The sequence below is a fragment of the Notolabrus celidotus genome, unplaced genomic scaffold (genome assembly GCF_009762535.1).
Source record: "Notolabrus celidotus isolate fNotCel1 unplaced genomic scaffold, fNotCel1.pri scaffold_302_arrow_ctg1, whole genome shotgun sequence".
Lineage (NCBI taxonomy): Eukaryota > Metazoa > Chordata > Actinopteri > Labriformes > Labridae > Notolabrus > Notolabrus celidotus.
Window position 1 is genome coordinate 1 of NW_023260136.1, and position 17,215 is coordinate 17,215.

The following is a 17,215-nucleotide window of genomic DNA, read 5'->3' on the forward strand; positions in this document are numbered from 1 at the left end:
CCGTAGCCACTGATGTTATTTTAGCTCTGACCTTCTTCACGGAATGTTCCATTTGTTCTCAGAATTCTGACATACTGATCTCAGAGTTCTAGAACCCCTCCCGTCCACCCCGATTGGTGGGATCCATCGTTTCTGATGCTGCGTTCAGGGAAGTCAGGAAATCTAAGCGCTGATCGTCTTTAGTGACACAGCATCAAGCAGATTTGTGTCTCAGTGTGAATGTTTGATCTAGAGCTGCTCTTCATGCAGATATCTGTTTATAGAGAGAAAGAAATCCTCTGGATGTCATTACGCTGGATTGTGTTCCTCCTGCTGTTGCTCTCCATACAGACTGTTTGACGCCTGATTGGTCGATACTAATCAGACTACAAACAAAAACAAGGACACCTCCCTCTCTAACATCCAGACTCCCTGCCTACAGATGATCAGAACAGTGATGTAAGTTTGTGCTCCGAGGTTTCTGCATCGTGAGACAACAGAGGAACATAATGAACCCTCATGTACGACTGTCAGAGTTTATTCCTTCTGTCAGTGAGACGGTACCTGAGAAATGCCGCCACATTGTCATTGTGTCACATCTAAAACGCTCGCAGCAAAATACCTTCAATCCACACGCTGATCGTGTGCAGGTATGTGGAACAGGTGTTGACAATAACTTTTCTCTCCGCACAATGCAGTCGTCTTTGTTGGCTTTGTGTGTCTGTGAATGCAGAGCTTAGCATTGTGAAAAACAGCAGGAAGAACACTCGACCCCTCCCCTGATCGGGCTCTTTCCTGTGCGTGATAAGCAGAGCAGGGAGGCGGCCGGTGAGGTGTCAGTCAAGCAACACAACCATGCGTCTGAGTCACAAACCAGCCACTGCAAACAACAACAGCAGCGTCAGCAGCGTCAGCTCTGCTCAGGTTAATCACCTGTGGGAGTCTGTCCAACGTCTGAGGACAGACGCATGGAGTCCTCTACGGGACAGGACGCACCAGGCATCACGTCAGAATCCAAAAGAGGTTCAACAGAACATTAGTAACTTATCAACAGGGTGTCTGCTGGTTGGATTAAAGTCACTCTGACTGATGATGACACGTTAGGGATCGAGTAAATCATGAGTTAATCAATCAATCTGTCAACAGGAACAATACAAGCATCCACTTTGACACCTGAGTAATCCTCTTAAACCAAGTACAGACCTGGAGCTGATCCGATGACACAGGTTTAACTGTTTTATATAATAATAATATCATCATAAATACATTATAATATCATTTGAATCAGATTTTCCTACTAAACACATTTAATCTGTTTTTATTTTGTTTAATCTTTACTCCACCGGGGCGTCTCTGCAGACTGAAATCTCTGTTCAGACAGGAAGCTGTCCGAACAGATCGCCGGTTACAGTTTGAATTTAAAGAGAGTAAAATAAATAAACATAATCAAATCTGACTCATCCCTAACTCCTCTCTGTAGTAGTGTGTTGTTTCTTCATCCATGCAAAACCTAAAATTAAACCTGCTCTAATAATTCAAGAAAGAAGGAGGGGAAAAAAATATTAACAAAGATCCTGAAAAACTTGTGAGGGATTTCAAGAATCATCACACTTCTGTTGAATCCCAAAAACACTGTCTCCTAGATCTTAAGAGAATCCAGCAGGATCCTCAGAACTATTACATGATCCAGAGAAACGTTTGGGGAATGCTGACAAGATTTTGCAGTCTGCCTCCTGAGGAACTTTGGCAAAAGTCCTGAGAACTTTAGTACAGATCCTGAGAACTTTAGTACAGATCCTGAGGAACTTTAGTACAGATCCTGAGGAACTTTAGTACAGATCCTGAGGAACTCTAGTACAGATCCTGAGGAACTTTAGTACAGATCCTGAGGAACTTTAGTACAGATCCTGAGGAACTTTAGTACAGATCCTGAGAACTTTAGTACAGATCCTGAGAACTTTAGTACAGATCCTGAGAACTTAAGTACAGATCCTGAGGAACTGTAGTACAGATCCTGAGGAACTTAAGTACAGATCCTGAGAACTTTAGTACAGATCCTGAGGAACTTCAGTACAGATCCTGAGGAACTGTAGTACAGATCCTGAGGAACTGTAGTACAGATCCTGAGAACTTAAGTACAGATCCTGAGGAACTTTAGTACAGATCCTGAGGAACTTTAGTACAGATCCTGAGAACTTTAGTACAGATCCTGAGAACTTAAGTACAGATCCTGAGGAACTTTAGTACAGATCCTGAGGAACTTTAGTACAGATCCTGAGGAACTTTAGTACAGATCCTGAGGAACTGTAGTACAGATCCTGAGGAACTGTAGTACAGATCCTGAGAACTTAAGTACAGATCCTGAGGAACTTTAGTACAGATCCTGAGGAACTTTAGTACAGATCCTGAGAACTTTAGTACAGATCCTGAGAACTTAAGTACAGATCCTGAGAAGTTTAGTACAGATCCTGAGGAACTTTAGTACAGATACTGAGGAACTTTAGTACAGATCCTGAGGAACTGTAGTACAGATCCTGAGAACTTTAGTACAGATCCTGAGGAACTTTAGTACAGATCCTGAGGAACTTTAGTACAGATCCTGAGGAACTTTAGTACAGATCCTGAGGAACTTTAGTACAGATCCTGAGAACTTTAGTACAGATCCTGAGAACTTTAGTACAGATCCTGAGAACTTTAGTACAGATCCTGAGAACTTTAGTACAGATCCTGAGAACTGTAGTACAGATCCTGAGAACTTTAGTACAGATCCTGAGAACTGTAGTACAGATCCTGAGAACTTTAGTACAGATCCTGAGGAACTTTAGTACAGATCCTGAGAACTGTAGTACAGATCCTGAGAACTTTAGTACAGATCCTGAGGAACTTTAGTACAGATCCTGAGGAACTTTAGTACAGATCCTGAGAACTTTAGTACAGATCCTGAGAACTTTAGTACAGATCCTGAGGAACTTTAGTACAGATCCTGAGAACTTTAGTACAGATCCTGAGAACTTTAGTACAGATCCTGAGGAACTTTAGTACAGATCCTGAGGAACTTAAGTACAGATCCTGAGGAACTTAAGTACAGATCCTGAGGAACTTAAGTACAGATCCTGAGGAACTGTAGTACAGATCCTGAGGAACTGTAGTACAGATCCTGAGGAACTGTAGTACAGATCCTGAGAACTTAAGTACAGATCCTGAGGAACTTTAGTACAGATCCTGAGGAACTTTAGTACAGATCCTGAGAACTTTAGTACAGATCCTGAGAACTTTAGTACAGATCCTGAGGAACTTTAGTACAGATCCTGAGGAACTTTAGTACAGATCCTGAGAACTTTAGTACAGATCCTGAGGAACTTAAGTACAGATCCTGAGGAACTCTAGTACAGATCCTGTGAACTTTAGTACAGATCCTGAGAACTTTAGTACAGATCCTGAGGAACTTTAGTACAGATCCTGAGAACTTTAGTACAGATCCTGAGGAACTTAAGTACAGATCCTGAGGAACTCTAGTACAGATCCTGAGAACTTTAGTACAGATCCTGAGAACTTTAGTACAGATCCTGAGGAACTTAAGTACAGATCCTGAGGAACTTTAGTACAGATCCTGAGAACTTTAGTACAGATCCTGAGAACTTTAGTACAGATCCTGAGGAACTTCAGTACAGATCCTGAGAACTTTAGTACAGATCCTGAGAACTTTAGTACAGATCCTGAGAACTTTAGTACAGATCCTGAGAACTTTAGTACAGATCCTGAGGAACTTAAGTACAGATCCTGAGGAACTTTAGTACAGATCCTGAGAACTTTAGTACAGATCCTGAGAACTTTAGTACAGATCCTGAGGAACTTTAGTACAGATCCTGAGAACTTTAGTACAGATCCTGAGGAACTGTAGTACAGATCCTGAGAACTTTAGTACAGATCCTGAGGAACTTTAGTACAGATCCTGAGGAACTTTTGCCAAATCCTGAGAGGGTTTTACAAAATTTTTTAGAGCATAGGTGGAGATTATAAGAAACTTTCACAAGATCCCCAAAAAGCTTTAGAGAATTACTAAAACATGTTTAGCATGATATTGAGAAACGTAATCAGATCCAGAAATCTCTTGTGGGATCGTGAGAATATTTTGTTTCAAAGAATGGAAAACTTCTGTGAGACTGTGAGGACACATGGGAAGAGATCCTGAGAAATGTTTTCAAGAAAGTATTTTAGGATCCCCTAAAAAAGTTTCACCAAATCCTGAAAAAACTTTGTAAGAGTCTTTGAAACGTTTGTGTACTGCAGTGAGATTCTAGAGAAAATGTTGTGATCCCAGGGAAACTTGAGTGATCCTGAGAATTTGAGATGGTAAGAAAATATAGGAAGTCCTAAAAAAAATCTTGACTAGATCCTGGGAAACCTTTGCAACATCCTGAGGTAGTCTTGCAGGATCTCAAAAAGTATTTCAAGATCCTGAGAAGGTTTTTCAGGATCTTGAGATACTTTTTGAGATCTCAGGAGAACTTGTTTGATCCTGAGAAACTTCTGCGAGATTGTGAGAGACTGAGAAACACATGTTTTCATTGAGGTGGAGTCGTTGTTTTTGTCACTGAGGAACGTGAACAGTGGAGGACATAGATGTGGAGACGCAGAACTCTGGGATGATATGAAAACAGTATGTGTTGCTGTTGCTCTTTACATCATCATTTAAAACATTTCAGTGATAATCTGGGAGATCTTCTTATGGCTGCAGAAATACAATAGCTCAACTCTTGTGTTGATACTAAACTGAGCTCACCACTTCTGATCTCACATGTTCCCCAGGATCGAACATAAGATGATAAAGGTGACGCACTTGTGACAAAGTGAATATTTGTTTTTCCGTGACGCTGTCAGCGAACCGAGCTTTGACTGACTGGATTTTTCTATAAGTGCAAAGTCGTCAATCATCCCCTCACTGATAAAAGAAAGAATTCAGTGCTGGAGTTAAAACGGCAGCAGGTTATTATCGTTTGAATACGTGACTGTTTGAGATTTACCTCACAGAGAAATATAACAGACTGAACACAGAGAGAGGAGAGAGAGAGAGAGAGAGAGAGAGAGAGAGAGAGAGAGAGAGAGAGAGAGAGAGAGAGAGAGAGAGAGAGAGAGAGAGAGGCTGAAGACCCGGACTGGGGGTGAACTCTCTGAGTGAGGACGAACATCAAACATGAGCAGGAACATCGCTGATGACAGATCTGGAGTTATGAAAGAGGAGGCAGCGTAGAGGCTGATTTAAGAGATCCCACTCACCAATGGAGGCTTTGGGTGATGTGCTCAGGCCGTCGATGCTGGGTCCGTCCTCTGGAGCTACAACACACCACAGAACATTCAAACCAAATCATCCTGTTTTATTCTTTAGGCTGTCACAGGCTGAGAAAACGCCTCTATCAAGATCATTTTATGAATTATTAAATCTGACTGAAATGAAAGTTTCATCAGGTCACACAGAGCTTCGTCTCTCTTACCGTTCTCATCCTGGATCTTGGACATTGTGTCGGTCAGGTTGGCTGTGACAGCGGCTCCGTTCTGCTCGGACGCCTCCGAGGGCGGCGCCATGCACCAGTCGTTAGAGGGCTGAGAACCAGAAAGGCAAAATCACGAGATGATGAAATGTTCGATTAAAAGCAGTGGAGCTCCTTCTTTTAGATTTCTTCCTTTTAGATTCAGAGTCACTTAAAGCTCCTGTTGGGTTTGTGTTGAATTTGGCGCCCCCTGTGGACCAAATGATACCTCTCATCTCTTTGCTGATCTGTACTTAAAGCTAGGGTTGGTAGTCACGGAAAACTAGCATGAATTTGAATGTAGCGGACGGACGCTACAGTACATCTACATTTCTGTAGGACTTACTAAATGTCATTCATTCTTCTGCTTGTCAGAGCCCCCGTGGTGAGAGCTTTTTAGACTCTGATCCGGACTACAGTCCTGAGCAAAGCCCCTCATCGGGTCAGAGGGGACAGGTCCGAGGTGGAGCGAGAGGGGCAGGAAGTAGAGTCAGGGGAAGCAGAGGTAGGAGACGGGGAGTGAACGCAGGGGAAATGTACGCTCTGCAGGAGGCGGGCAGAACGGCAGGACAGGATCTGATTGGTTTCATAAATTGGCTCCTGATGGCAGGGATTGGTTGGTGTTTTCCCAGGTTTACTCCGGCTGTAGATAGCAGCTTTTTTTCACCATCACATTGATTACCATCGGGACATAAAGATCATTTTAACCAGTTTAACAAAAAGTGGATCTAAATCTGACGACCAACCCCAGCTTTAACTAAAGGCTAATTTATACTTCTGCATCAGATCAACGCCGTAAGTCTGCTTGGCTCTGATATTGCTGATTTACTTCCCCTTATACTAATTTAATTTGTATTAAACTTAACAGAAGCATTGAGGATCTTATTTTGTGTCTGATCTGATCACTAAGATAATCAGGATCCTCAAAATGAAACATCTGTTGGGCGTTTATGTCAGCCTTATGAGACTGATGTTTGGTGTGTATCATGTTTATTAACGTGGGCAGAGAGAAAACAAACCTGTGTGTGTTCAGCGAAGAAGTCCGTCTCCTTCTTCTCCGGAGGTGCAGGAGTGTTTGCTGCAGACGAATCGAACCAGAGCTGCAGCACAGAGAGGAAGACACACTTTTTATTTCATGTTGTTTGTGCTGAGATCATCACTCAGTGTGAAAAAACAACATGTGGACTCTGGAACACGACAGGACCTCTGCGTACACGTCTCAGGTGCTGATAATCACTTTACAGCTCTTGTGTAATAAATCAATGATCCGACAGGAGCAGGTCAGAGCTGTTACCCTGATAACTGCTGGGTGAGGCAGCTGCTCAGTCTGAAAACCTCTCTGATGCTCACTGTACGAGTGTGCACAAAGACAGACGCTGAGTTTGACTCTGATCTCTGGCTGTCATCGTTTGAACCTCACTTCATTAAATATTGAATGAAACATCACAGAAGAGTGTGCGGTGTGTTCCCCGGAGCCTCTGACTGATACTCACATCTGTGCCGTATTTGGACAGCGCAGCGTTAGCTAGCTGCCGGATCTTCTCCCGGTACATCTGAGCAGCACGACTGTTGTACTTGGCGTTGGTGTCGTTCGTGGAGCAGCCATGCTGGCGGAAAAACGCCGTCTACGGACAGAGGAAGAAAACAAACGTCACTCCATCACATCAGAAACGAGAGAAATCTGAACAAAGGATTCATCGCTGATGACGAACTCACACCGAAAAGACTTTCTGACAACTTTACGTGTGCGGGTACGGACGGAGCGTTACACTAACTCACGCTATGATAGGATGCAAAACGATCACTGCAATACAATCAATGCAATATGAACCAATGAGATACAATGCAACATGATCGATGCAATTCGATGTGCAGTTAATTTTATTTTCTATATAGCTAGATCACAGCAGAAGTAATTCAGGGTTACCTCTCTTATAGATCAGGTCTTAAACTTGTTCTTTTATTAAACAGACTAAATATCCTGATTTTATTTATCTTATTTACATGTGCATAAAAATACAATACCATGTAATACGACATGGTGCAACATGATATAATGAGTTGCAATTTGATGCAACACAATCGACATAATATGATAGCATGCAAACGAAACCCTACTTTACAAAATGATAGAATACGATTTAAAGGTGACATATCACGCCTTTTTCATCAACATATCTTGGTCTAAGAGGTCCCCAAAACATGTCTTTAAAGTTTATTGCTCATAAAAACACTTTGAAATCAGATTCTGGTCTGCCTGAAAAACCCTCTTCTTCAGCCCTCCTCAGAACAGGCCGTTTTCCCTCTGACCACGCCCCCTCAGGAAGTGGGTGTGGCCTCCTCGGCTGTCCAGCACGTTGATCTAATGTTTACATGTTGGCTGAATATACACGGCTGCTCACAGACCCGCGTTACTTCAACCCTCTGAATCTGATCCAGAATCTGATCCTGACGGAGAGGCGCCTGCAGCAGGACCTTTCTGAACCATTGGTCACAGATTTAGTGTTTCTTGTTGTTTTATTTGTCAGCATGTCGACGTGTGTCTTGGTACACAGCTACCAACATGTAGCTATGTGGCTATGCTAACTAGCGCTAGCACTTATCCATGATAAATTAAAATCATCCACTAGATCTTCAAATCTGCAGACGTGGGGAGTCAAAGCGACCTTACGAAGTGATACTTCAATACTTAGCGTCCGTCACGGTGTTAGTAACCCAGATTAGATCTTCAGAGTCAGGATGCGTGTAAAGTCTTTATTACTGATGCTGTTATTTCACCTTTTTTTGGGGGCGGCAGTAGCTCAGTCCATAGGGACTTGGCTTGGGAACCGAAGGGTCGCCAGTATGGACGAAGTTTGGCAAGTGGACTGGTGGCTGGAGAGGTGCTGGTTCACCTGCCTGGGCACTGCCGAGGTGCCCTTGAGCAAGGCACCGAACCCCCAACTGCTCGGGGTGCGCTGGTTGACGGCAGTATCCTCACTCTGACATCTCTCCCTAAGCATGTTCACTGCATGTGTGTGCATTTGTATACCAAAAAAAACTGTATGTGTAGCATGTCTAAAAATAGCATGAGTGAAAAAATTTAATTTCCCCCCTGAGGATCAATAAAGTACCTTTCTCTTCTCTCTCTTCTTTACTGCCTTATGTCGGGGTTATATTTTATTTTATTTTCTTGCATTTATACCGTCCGAGGAAATTACACTGAATACTGTCTGAAGGCGATCGAACAACTTTCTGACAACTTCCGTTTCTTTATGGCGGCCAACAACTTCCTGTTTTGAAATCTCGTGTGGTTCTGTGTGACTTGGACAGGTACAGGTTCCATCCCTCTGTTACTTGTATGTCAATCTTATATGGATAAAAACATTGTTTTTAAAGTTAAACGGTGGTCAGATCTTCTTCGTCATGCGGCCCAGGTATCGTCTGTGTGGGGGAAACCCTCAACTGGTGCCACCATGCCTGCTCACCTTCATCCAGCTGCAGATATAAGAGGCGTGATGATGTTTTAGAAGTGTCAACATTCGTTTTCCATCTCTCTGATTCGATCTGTCTGTTGTGAGTACCGAGGTACCTTCACATCCCTCGTTGTAGCCGAGCTGTCAGGTCATTAAACGGTTTGATTTCTCCTGAATCCCGGTGTTTATCATCTTAAGGCAGTGATTTTCAACCACTGTGCCGTGGAACACTAGTGTGCCGTGACAGATTGTCAGGTGTGCCGTGGGACATTTTCCAATTTCACTTAGTTAGTCCCAAAAAAGTATTATTCATATACTGCAAACAATTTGCCATGTAGTGTGTCTGTGCATGCAGTGTAGTGACTGGCAGAGTAATTCAGTACTTGTCCATGTACTGACCTGCACTACCCACCCACTGGGTGGCAATAAAGCACACTAATGACCTTGTTAATTTAAGACAATAGAATTAATGATGCGTGCGAGAGGTGTATGTGACAAGACGTAGGCATACAACAGTGATGGATAAATAGTCAAAAAGGAAAAATTAAAACTCCAAACAGGGCCCTGGACAGAATTCTACCTGGATGAAGAGCGTAATATGGTTGGTTTAAAAGGCAACTTTTATGAGAAAAGTTACAACAGTGTCTGCGTGAGCTCTCACAGCTAGCTACTCAGTAGCTGAACTTGTAGCCAAATCAAAAAAGACATACACTGTGGCAGAGACAATAATACTACCTGCAAAGCCATTGTAAATGAGATGCTTTGCCCTGACGCAGTTAAAGAAGTAGCCCTTAATGTTATGCATGACATTTTTGTAATGGAAAAACTAACGTTTACTCTGAGGCTCAAGAGTGATGTTTTTGATAATTGTTGGAAAGGATGGATTGAGTTCATTAACCCCCATAGAACGGATTTTAGGTAAAGATCTACAGCTGTACTGTAACTCCCTTAGTTCACTGCTACACATGGACTGTTATATTTTCTTTGTTTGTTGTAATTTTGTCTGTCCTCTTTGTTTTTTTTTTCTTGTGAAAAAAAAGTGCTCATTTGAGAATGTGCTGTATAAATCTATCTTGAACATAAATACATTTTAAAAAAGAATAAAAAAAAAAAAAAAAAAGAAGTAGCCAAAGCCCCTCTCTCAGCTAAATAGATTCATAAATTGAGAGACTAAATGTGTCATTTTGTAACACTTTTGGTTGGTGGTGTGACTCCGGATTTTTTTAATGTAAGAAATGTGCCTTGGCTCAAAAAAGGTTGAAAAACACTGTCTTAAGGTCTCGAGTAAATCAAACACCTTTAAGTTTATTGGAGGTTTTTCAGTCTTTAGGTGACGTTCAACAATCAACAGAGTCTCTCCAGCACAAACCAGCGTTGGGATCCAATAAGCGTGACTTACCGCATTGGCATTGCCTCCGACTTGCATGCATCTGAGCTGAAACCAGTTCCAGTTGGAGTCTAACTCGGTAGATCTAAAAATAAGAAGAGTAAAGAAAGTCAGAACTCCAGTATTTCAGGTAACGCTGACAGACCCAATCATGCTTTTCCATTCATAGTCACTGAAACTGTCACAGAAGTATGCATGACGAGGACGACTGTGACAGCTCTGATTACTGCGGCGTTACACTCGGTCTCACCTGATGAAGCTGAGGTGCACTCCCAGGGAGCGGTGGATGCCGGAGCAGTCGATGCACAGGAACACACCGTAGGAGATACTGGCCCAGCTCGGGTTCTTGGCTGCACAGTCAAAACATGCCTGCACAGAAACATGAAGTCCCAGTAATCAGAGCGGCTCGTAACGTCATGAAGGAGGCTGTGTGATAGAGCGACGGATCATACATGGGATTGTGTTTCAGGGCTTTCTTTGGCTGCGAACTGCTCGGCGGCTCCGCTTCAGGAAAGTGTTTTAAATGTTCAGCTCAAACAATCCCTCACACTTCTGTTATTCACACCTCATTATATATTTATTAAATCAGTCATATCGGCCTTTTAATGAGCCTCCTCTTCCTGCAGCGTCTCTAATGTGAGAAAAATCTGCTTCTTACTTCAGATTATTATTTTGTGCAGATTATCTTCGTCTCTGCGCCTCTTGTTTTCCAACGTGTCCACGTCTTGTAGTCGGGAAACTTTAAACGAGTCGTGAGGATAAGTTTGTCGTCTATCGCTGGATGGGATATGTTGAAAACTATCAGCAGAGGTTGTTTCATTCTTTAGAGCGCAGAACAAGATCACCGACGTCAACAAGGAGTAGCAAAAGATTGAAAAGTAGATCCTCAAATGTATTTACGTTAAAGCTGCTGTGAGGAACTTTTGATTTATATCAATTTTGGCGCCCCATTGTGGACAAAGTGATACCTCTTATCTCTTGTTCTGTACATGCAAAATTTGTGTTTTCAACAAAAACATCATCCTACTGTCTTTTAACAGCCAGAAGTATCACTCAATGTGATTATTTGCCATGAAAACAGACGAAAAAGGACGTTTCTCAAGCCAAATGTCAATCATGTGGTCTGACACCTACCCCCTCTGAGTGGTTTAAGACTTTAAAAAAGACAACAGAGAAGGTATCAGTGTTGTTGTTTATGGTTTTGTTTGCTTTTGAAGGTCATAAAGAGGCATCAGTGTTGGTTTCAGTCTGTTTCTCAGCTGGTGAAAAACTCCTCATAGTGCCTTTAAGCAAAATAAGAAGGTCTTTAAATTGTGTCTTACGTGATGTTTTTTCAGGATCTTTAAAGTCCTGATAACTATCCAATATTACCAAAAAAAACTAACACTAAACAAAAATATAAAAAAACAGCATGAAAAGTGATTTCAAGTGAGCTGGAGTTAAAAAAACCCAAGTCACAATAAAAATGAAATAAAGAGCAGTGCTGCAGGATTTATCTACCCTCAGTCGTGATGTGAGAATGTGTAATTACATAACCACACAAAGGCGGTGATCTGACATTCAAATATCTAACTGTCCGCCCTGCTCTGACTCTGTTTGTGTGTGAGCAGAGTGTATATATATACTTAGTTCTATTATATAAAGCAATATGTTAAAAATGTATATATATTTTTTAGTTAATTGATGTTATGAATTAATTAATAATGGAGAAGGGTTGGGATTTAATAAGTTTTACTTCTTCCCACTCCTTTTCAGATATGTGAATATAATTGTGTTAGTGAGGATATAATGTATTAGTATTATTTTTTAGGTTTTGCATTTTATATAACCTTTGTTTTTTTGTGTCCTTTACATGTTTGAAATAAACACTATCAAATAAAAACAACCTTGGTTATCTGTATCGTCTTTAACCTGGGCGCCCGGCTGGCACATCGTCCTGATAGTCTAAGGAGCAACAAGAGGAGTTCATTGTTTGTTGGACCTCTTGACAGCAGAAGTTAAAACCCTTTTCCTTTAACATTCTGTTTTATAAAGATCCCCTTACTGTAGGCGAGCCCGGTTTGGCAGAAGCTTCGTCCCATCGGCCATAGCACTGATAAACAGAATGCCACTGTAATGTGTTTGGTGTGCTTATATGTGTCCGGTGTGTTTTATATGTGCCCAGTGTGTGCATATGTGTCTGGTGTGTATATCTGTGGGATGCGGGGCACCATTGCTGTGAGGCTGGGTGGATGGTTGTGGTTATTGTGTTCATACATGTATTCCTGTACAGTCGGTGGCAACAAATCTCCTTATTAAGGACAAATAAAGATCTATCTATCTATCTAAAGGGTACTTTTCACCCCTGACTATACTTATTCTGATGGATCAATGCGAGTAAAGCATGCTCTCATCATTTCTCGCTTCAGATGGTGAAGAAATAATAATATACTTTAATCCTTTTCCCAGAACAGTCGTTTTGATTCTTAAAAACCTGGACTAACTTTGGGCTAAACTTCAGACATTCATGTAATATAAAGGGATGCACGACATTGTCAGCATACTATCAGTATCTGCAGTTGTGAAAATTTCTTCCAATATCTACGACCAATAAGTTGTATGCAAACCAGCGACGAGCCTCATGAAGTGTCAGAAACAGACACATTATTTAAAGTTATTTAGAAAATAATAAATGCTGAATCAAAAGTAGTTGCTTGTTCCTACAACAGTCAGACTTTCACAATAAGAGCACCAGGTAAAGTCTAAAACAGGAGAGACTTGGTGTTGTAAATATGCATCAGACAAAAGAGTCAGAAAACATACAAACAGCAGAAATCCAACATCATGCATCCTGTAAATCTCTTTGAAATGTCCCTCATGTGTTGATCTGTGTTTTTGAAAGGTAACTTCAGAGCTACCATTTTAATTTAGCTTTTAACTCAAAGTGATTCCAGGATTTATTGCTTTCACATTAGTTATATTTTTACTATTTATTTTGTTGACTATTTTTTTTACTCTGTTGATTTTTATTATTTCTTTGAATTATTGTATTTAATTATATTTGTATTATTTGAACTATCTCTGTCCATATATCCTTTATTTTTAAATAAATAAATAAATAAATAAACTAACAATTCACATGTATTTATTTTATATAAAATTTTATGTTTATTTTTCTCTTTTGTTGTGAAGCACTTTGGGCTTGTGCTTTTGTGAATTACAGGAGCAAAATAAACATTATTTATTTATTTGTCTTGTTTCCTGACTTTATTGTTCTTATTGTTTGTTGATTCTGTGAAAAAGACACACAAGTTTCACCCACAGGGGATTAATAAAGTTCTCTAATATAATCTAATCTAATCTAATCAGTTATAATTTTTTTTTAAAAAACACATAAAAGGTTTATCTGCTGTTTGATTCTGACACTCTTAATGAATGTCATACTTATAAAATCAAATGTAAATGCATATTTCAGTGAACATATGTTTGACTCAGACAGACAGATATAGAGTTACTGTACATTAACTGTTCATTTCAGCATTCTTCTCATTTAACTCTTGAACATAAGTCTCTAAATAAATAACACCACATTAAATTTATCAGCATATTTATCTCTGTTTGATAAATTTGCCTGTAATAATCATATCTTTGACTTATTCATGTGTTTCTTATTCATTCTCACCTTCTCCTGTAAGCTGAGTTATACTTTATAGTGTACATGAAATGTCATATTTACACATGTCTTCCTTATGTAATAATAATTATAATAATAATAATAATAATAATAATAATAATCTTTTATTTTGCTGTTTATGAGTCTGACTGTAAAACACAGTTAGCATTAGCAACATATGGCTCAATAATATGGACCGTTACAGCTTCATACAGAAAACGTCATCACCTGTAAAACCCTCCTCACCTTTATAACGGACACACAGTTTATTTATAACAAGTTTAACATTCATCCTGTCATAACAGAAGTGTAAAGTACAGCTAGCTGTAGCCGTTAGCTGTAGCCGTTAGCTGCCTCAGCATCGTATACGTGGCCTTTACCGGCTAACAGCCGTTAGCTCCTGTTAGCTCCTGTTAGCTAGGCCGAGCTGCGTCGCTGAATAAAGAAACCTCGGAGCTGCCAGAGAGAGAGAGAGAGGTCACCGGAAGGACACATAAAGTCTGCTTTACCTTGTTGGTCGGGACGGATCTCAACCTTTTGAAAATAGTCAGTATTTCAGTCTTATTTGGTTCCGTCGCCATCTTGCCACTGTGACAATTTCCATACACTGACGTCACTACTGGTCCCCGTTTGAGCCACATCGAGCAGAAGCGAAAGCGCTTTTAACGCAAACACACACACAAACTGATTTATCAAACTAAAACATGTCTACAATGACTGCTTTAAACTTTAAATATCTTAATAGATACACACAAGACTTTATAATTTAATAACACAACTTATAAGCATCCGCATGTCCTGTTCTACCTCTCGACCAATCAGCATCAAGCTCTTAATTGGATGAGACAGACAGATTTGTCAGGGTTAAGACTTAACACCTTCATTATCCAATTGTCTTCTGAATAACAACAAAACCTTAAGCTTTACAAAACCCAGGGAGGAGGAAAGTGGGAGCTTCAGTAATAAGTGGAGGAATGTTGGATTTTTGAGTACAGTCACTTAAATTGGAATGTTATCCATCACTAGTGGTGGACAAAGTCCACAGCTTCATTACTTAACTCAAAGTGTAGATCCTCCTGGTCAAACTTTACTCCATTACAAGTGAAAGTTGTTCATTCAGATTCTGACTTGAGTTAAAGTCCTGGAGTACTTGATTTTAAAGATACTGAAGTATTCAAAGTACTTTTTAAAATATCTCTAAAGTATTTTCACACAGCATGAGCGCAGTCAAGAATGCACGGGTGAACATTCTGCTCTGTTCTGTTTATCTAGAAAACATGATTTCATATCTTTAAAGTCTACCATGAAATATAAACTAAGTTACTACAAGCACAGACACGTTTACAATGTGTTAGCTCCAGACCTCCACATGCTCTCTCAGGTCAGATGCTGATGTTTTCCATCATTAAATGAATGGACTGGTCTGAATAATGTTTGATCTACGCTCAACCGAGGTACGGCTACACCATTGAGACAAACCAAACACAAGTACAAGAACAGTTTACGGTCTTTGGGATCTGATTTCAGAAAAGAAGGAAATGAATCAGATGACTTCAAAGCGAAAGTAGAGAGTAACTAGAGCATTGATGGAAATGTAGTGGAGTAAAAGTAAAAAGTACCCCCCCTAAAATAAAACTCAAGTAAAGTAGAGATACTCAAAAAGTGTACTTAAAGGGGACATATCACGCTTTTTTCATCAATATATCTTGGTCTAAGAGGTCCCCATAACATGTCTTTAAAGTTTATGCTCAAAAAAACACTTTAAAATCAGATTCTGGTCTGCCTGAAAAGTCCTCTTCTTCATTCCTCATCAGAACAGTCTGTTTTCCCTCTGACCACGCCCCCTCAGGAAGTGGATATGCCTCGGCTGTCCAGCATGTTGATCTAATGTTTACATGTTGGCTGAATATACACGGCTGCTCAGAGATCGCGTTACTTCAACCCTCTGAATCTGATCCAGAATGTGATCCTGACGGAGAGGCGCCTGTAGCAGGACCTTTCTGAACCATTGGTCACAGATTTAGTGTTTCTTGTTGTTTTATTTATCAGTATGTAGACGTGTGTCTTGGTACACAGCTACGAACATGTAGCTATGTGGCTATGCTAACTAGCGCTAGCACTTATCCATGATAAATAAAAATCATCCACGAGATCTTCAAATCTGTAGACGTGGGGAGTAAAACCGACCTCTGCCAGAAAGGCAGCAGGACCTTTTATGAACCATTGGTCACAGATTTAGTGTTTCTTGTTGTTTTATTTGTCAGTATGTCGACGTGTGTCTTGGTACACAGCTACAGCTACAGCTATGAACATGTAGCTATGTGGCTATGCTAATTAGCGCTTGCACTTATCCATGACTAATAAAAATCATCCACTAGATCTTCAAATCTGCAGACGTGGGGAGTCAAAGCGACCTTTGTGTTTATTAAGACAGCCTACAACTAGCATGCCTCCCTCCTAAGCTCCTTGTTAGCACACATTTGTGCAGGGAATGAAAAACGGAGGAGGGATTCAGTATTATTTTATACAGTCTATGGGCTGAACAAGCTCCGAGCTCTGACTCTGTTACAGACCGGATATTGTTGTTACGTAACAAAAACACTGAAGTCTGAAACGGCTGGTTTCACACACATTTACAGAAAGGTGGAGAAATCAGAACAGGGGCAGAATGGATTTTTTTCATTCTTGGGGGGTTTGTAGACATGCCAGGGAAACATATTTCAGGTAAAGAACCATTAAAAAGTCCATTTTGCATGATATGTCACCTTTAAGTACAGTACTCAAGTAAATTTACTTTGTTACTGTCCACCACTGTCCATCACTATATTTACATTTAACTGTCATTCTAAGGATAAAGACTCAGATGCTTCCTGCTTTTTATTAATAACAACATTTTATTTCTATTTTAAAGGCTCCAAAATAATATATACACTGCATTATGATATTATAGAAACACAAATCTGTATCTTTTTATTAGTTTCTTGTTTTTAATAAATGGAGAAACAGACACTTACTGACGGTATACATAAGGACGTCTGTTTCTCCTAAAACTATGACAACTGTGGCTTTATAGGATTTATTATTATGACAATAATGGGACTGTTGTTTGAAATTCAACACAGTTTAGATTTTATATTCTGTAAAACATCATTTTTCACAGAGAGATGCCTCCATGAGTCAAATCTGATGACAGCCCGGCCTGATGACTCAGATT

The 17,215-nt window shown here is 40.3% G+C and overlaps 1 protein-coding gene across 1 annotated transcript; it reads right to left on the reverse strand.

The window, feature by feature from the left end:
• Positions 1-5,256: 5,256 nt before the first annotated feature.
• LOC117809479 (ADP-ribosylation factor GTPase-activating protein 2-like) lies at positions 5,257-14,699 on the reverse strand (the record flags this gene model as incomplete). Its single annotated transcript, XM_034679042.1, has 7 exons — positions 14,511-14,699; positions 10,600-10,718; positions 10,362-10,434; positions 7,001-7,132; positions 6,527-6,607; positions 5,472-5,580; positions 5,257-5,313 (listed from the first exon to the last, which is right to left on the reverse strand). Coding segments are annotated over exons 1-7 (703 nt in total), but the record flags the coding sequence as incomplete, so codon positions are not given.
• Between the last annotated feature and the right edge of the window lie 2,516 nt (positions 14,700-17,215).